The sequence below is a fragment of the Amphimedon queenslandica genome, unplaced genomic scaffold, assembly GCF_000090795.2.
Source record: "Amphimedon queenslandica unplaced genomic scaffold, v1.1 AMPQUscaffold_12614, whole genome shotgun sequence".
Classification (NCBI taxonomy): domain Eukaryota; kingdom Metazoa; phylum Porifera; class Demospongiae; order Haplosclerida; family Niphatidae; genus Amphimedon; species Amphimedon queenslandica.
Genome location: NW_003547150.1, coordinates 1 through 3,459, shown reverse-complemented (window position 1 = coordinate 3,459; position 3,459 = coordinate 1). Strand labels below are relative to the sequence as shown.

At 34.0% G+C, this 3,459-nt stretch overlaps 1 protein-coding gene across 1 annotated transcript; it reads left to right on the top strand.

Moving 5' to 3' along the window:
• Positions 1-6: 6 nt before the first annotated feature.
• On the top strand, positions 7-1,578 carry LOC100637894 (nucleolar protein 12-like; the record flags this gene model as incomplete). The annotated part of the gene is made up of 2 exons (XM_020003556.1): positions 7-361; positions 1,242-1,578. Coding segments are annotated over exons 1-2 (507 nt in total), but the record flags the coding sequence as incomplete, so codon positions are not given.
• Positions 1,579-3,459: the final 1,881 nt, after the last annotated feature.

Genomic DNA, 3,459 nt, shown 5'->3' with positions numbered 1-3,459 from the left:
GTACAGTATTTATTGGTAACGTTCCTCTATCAACTAAAAAGAAGGATATACTCAAGCTGGTCTCCCCGTTTGGTCCAGTCGAGTCGCTACGGCAACGATCAGTTGTGGTTTCTCCTGGTAAACTTCCTGTTGAAGTTGCTAGGAAACTCGGAAAACAGCTGACAGGGACGACGACTAATTTCTATGTTGTTATGGAGACAGAGGAGTCTGCTAGCGCTTGTTTGGAGTTGAACGGACGAGAGGTTGATGGGAGGCATATTAGGGTTGATCTGGCCACACCCACTAATGACACTCACTGTTCTGTGTTTGTGGGTAATGTACCTTTTGGGACTGATGAAGAGAAACTGAGAAAAGTATTTGAGTAAGTACAAATGTACATGTACATGTATGTAGTATGTACGTAACTACTACGTGTACATGTACATGTACAAAAAATGTTATTAAAATAGAGAATTCTCTCCTTGGCATTTTTGGTCAAAGACCCTGTACAGTGATTTTTGACCGATTTTAGAACAATTTTTAAAATTTGTAAAAAATTCAGTTTTGATCAGAATCAGCTCAAACTTTCTACACAGCATAAGTACATGTATATGTATCAGAAAACGTAATAAAAATGGAGAATTCTCTCCTTGATATTTTTGGTGAAATTTGGTTTGAGACCCTGTACTACAGTACAGTGATTTTTACCTGATTTTGGAGCAACTTTAAAATTCATAAAAAAATCAAAACTTGATTGGTATCAGCTTAAACTTTCTACGCAACATAAGTACATGTATAATTGCATCAGAAAATGTAATAAAAATGAAGAATTCTCTCCTCGACATTTTTGGTGAAATTTGGCTCGAGACCCTGTACTATAGTACAGTGACTTTTACCTGATTTTGGAGTAACTTTAAAATTCATAAAAAAATTCATAAAAAAATCAAAACTTGATTGGAATCAGCTTAAACTTTTTACGCAACATAAGTACGTATATATGCATCAGAAAATGTAATAAAAATGAAGAATTTCTTCTTTGACATTTTTGGCAAAATTTGGTTTGAGACCCTGTACTATATAGTACAGGGACTTTTACTCGATTTTAAAAAAATTATGAAAATTATGTACTCTTGCCTATGCAGGGACTTGGTCAGATTTGTTGAGCAACGAATTCATAAAAATCCCTGTATTGATCAGAATAAAATGATTTTTAAATTATTCCCTCATTTTATCATGTTCCTCCCTCCCTTTCTCTCCCTCAGGTCCTGTGGTCCTATTGATGGTATCCGTATTATTAAAGACACTAGGACTGGCATTAACAAAGGGTTTGCTTATGTTAAATTCAAAGACAGCAGCTCTGTCTTATTTGCTTGCAAGAAAAATGAAAGAATTGAAGTAGAAGGACGGAAACTAAGAATCTTTCGCTGTCGCAGTGATAAGTCAAAGTTCCAGACTAAATTTGGAGGAGCCAAGTCCCAAGTCGGTCGTAATAAGAAGCTGCTCAAGTCGTTCCAACCTTCAAAGAGAAAGGGAAAGAATGACAAGAAGAAAACTAAAATGAGGAGGAAAGAGAAGTCGGTTAAAAGGAAAGAGAAAGCAAGAAGAATAAATAAATAAATATATAATAAACAAAATGTAAAGAATTATAATACGTTAATTAGTATTCTAATTAGCACTATGTTACCAAAGTATACCAATTATCAGATGATTTCCTCCTCACTTTTAAGATTAATTTTTGATAATGGTACAATAAAAGCCATAATATAAATGTCCCAAGCGGTAGTTACCACAGAAAACACTTGCCTAAGTCAGTTAATTGACTCATCTATTTTACTGTTTATGCAAATGCTGTACTATAGTCAGTCCAGACAGTAGCTATGTCTCTCCTGTTAGTGGTTGTTCTCTTATTCTTCAGTAGCTCCTGCAGTGTCTCCTCTGGTCAGTATTATGTGTCTGATGACTGCAGTTCAGTTACTCAGTCACCTTGTAATCCTTTATCAGTGTATGCTGGGAATATGTCTCAATACAATAACACCATCTTCTACTTCATTGGAACTACTTACATTAGGTATTATGTTGTTACCATGACTGCAGTAATGAATGTTACTCTACATGGACTGGATCAGTCTCCTAGTATTAACTGCAATGGAGCTTCTAAAACTAGCATTCTGGTATATTACAGTAATGATGCCACTATTTCTAACATATTGTTCAGTGATTGTTCACTGGAGATTCATTCATCCAACAATATTACAATAGCCAATAGCTCTTTCATTCGGTCAAAATCTGGCACATTGCAGTTATATAATGCTTTTGATGTTAAGATATCATCATCACTTTACAATGGCTATAAAATAGACATTCAGTATGATCCTCTTCCAGTATGTAGTGATGAATTACCCCATTACTCATTGATACTAACTAATGTTAACCTGACTCAGTTACCCGATGCTGGTGAAATGCAACTAGTAATCAACAATGGTAACTCATATAATGTATCAATCATTATTGATCATCTTTATTCTGCACAATGTTTTTCATTAGAATTGTTTGAAAGTATCTTTAATTTCTTTATTATCAAGTCTTCATTTCACAATAATACTTTTTCTATTGGATTTTATATTAACTTTGGTGAATATTCATCTCCCACTAAATGCTCATATCCTGTCATTACGTTAGCTTCAAATGTTATTCTAATTGAGGAAAGTCAACTTTACAAAAATTGGCATGGATTTCAAATTACTACTGACAAATATTTACCAGGAACAGTGGACTATCACATCATTATCAAATCATGTTTGATGCATGACAATGAAGCAGGGTTATTCATTGATGCAACATTTTTGAGATTCCTTCAAATTGATATAATAAATACTCAATTTATTGGAAATGGAGGAAATAAGATAATGAACAGTAATGCTATTAGTCTCAGTAATGTTACTGTTGCTAACAGTACCTATACAGGATTGACACTTGAAAGATCATTAGTGACGATTAAGGATGATTTAATATTCAAGAACAATACTGGAGTAGTTGGAGGAGGATTAGCAATAAATGACTCATCAGTATTGATAGTATCATCATCAGCTAACTTGGAGTTTACTGATAATCATGCTTCTTATAAAGGAGGAGGGATCTATCTTGAAGAGTCAACATATAGTAACACAAAATTAATGACACCAAATATACCTCTTACATTAATAAATAATAGTGCTGGACTGGTTGGTGGTGATACGTATGGTATGGCATGCTATCAGTTTAACTTGACTAACCCACACATTAGTTCAACTGGTAATCCAGTGTCATTGTGTTTTTGTGATCTTCATGCTATCAATATTACTAAAAGCTGTTTTTATGTAAGTAAACAACACATCCATCCAGGTCAAACACTGCAGTATTATGTGGCTTTGTTAGGTTACGATTACTTTGGATCACTAACTCCAACAGATGGTACAGTACAAGTATATAATGACAATAATT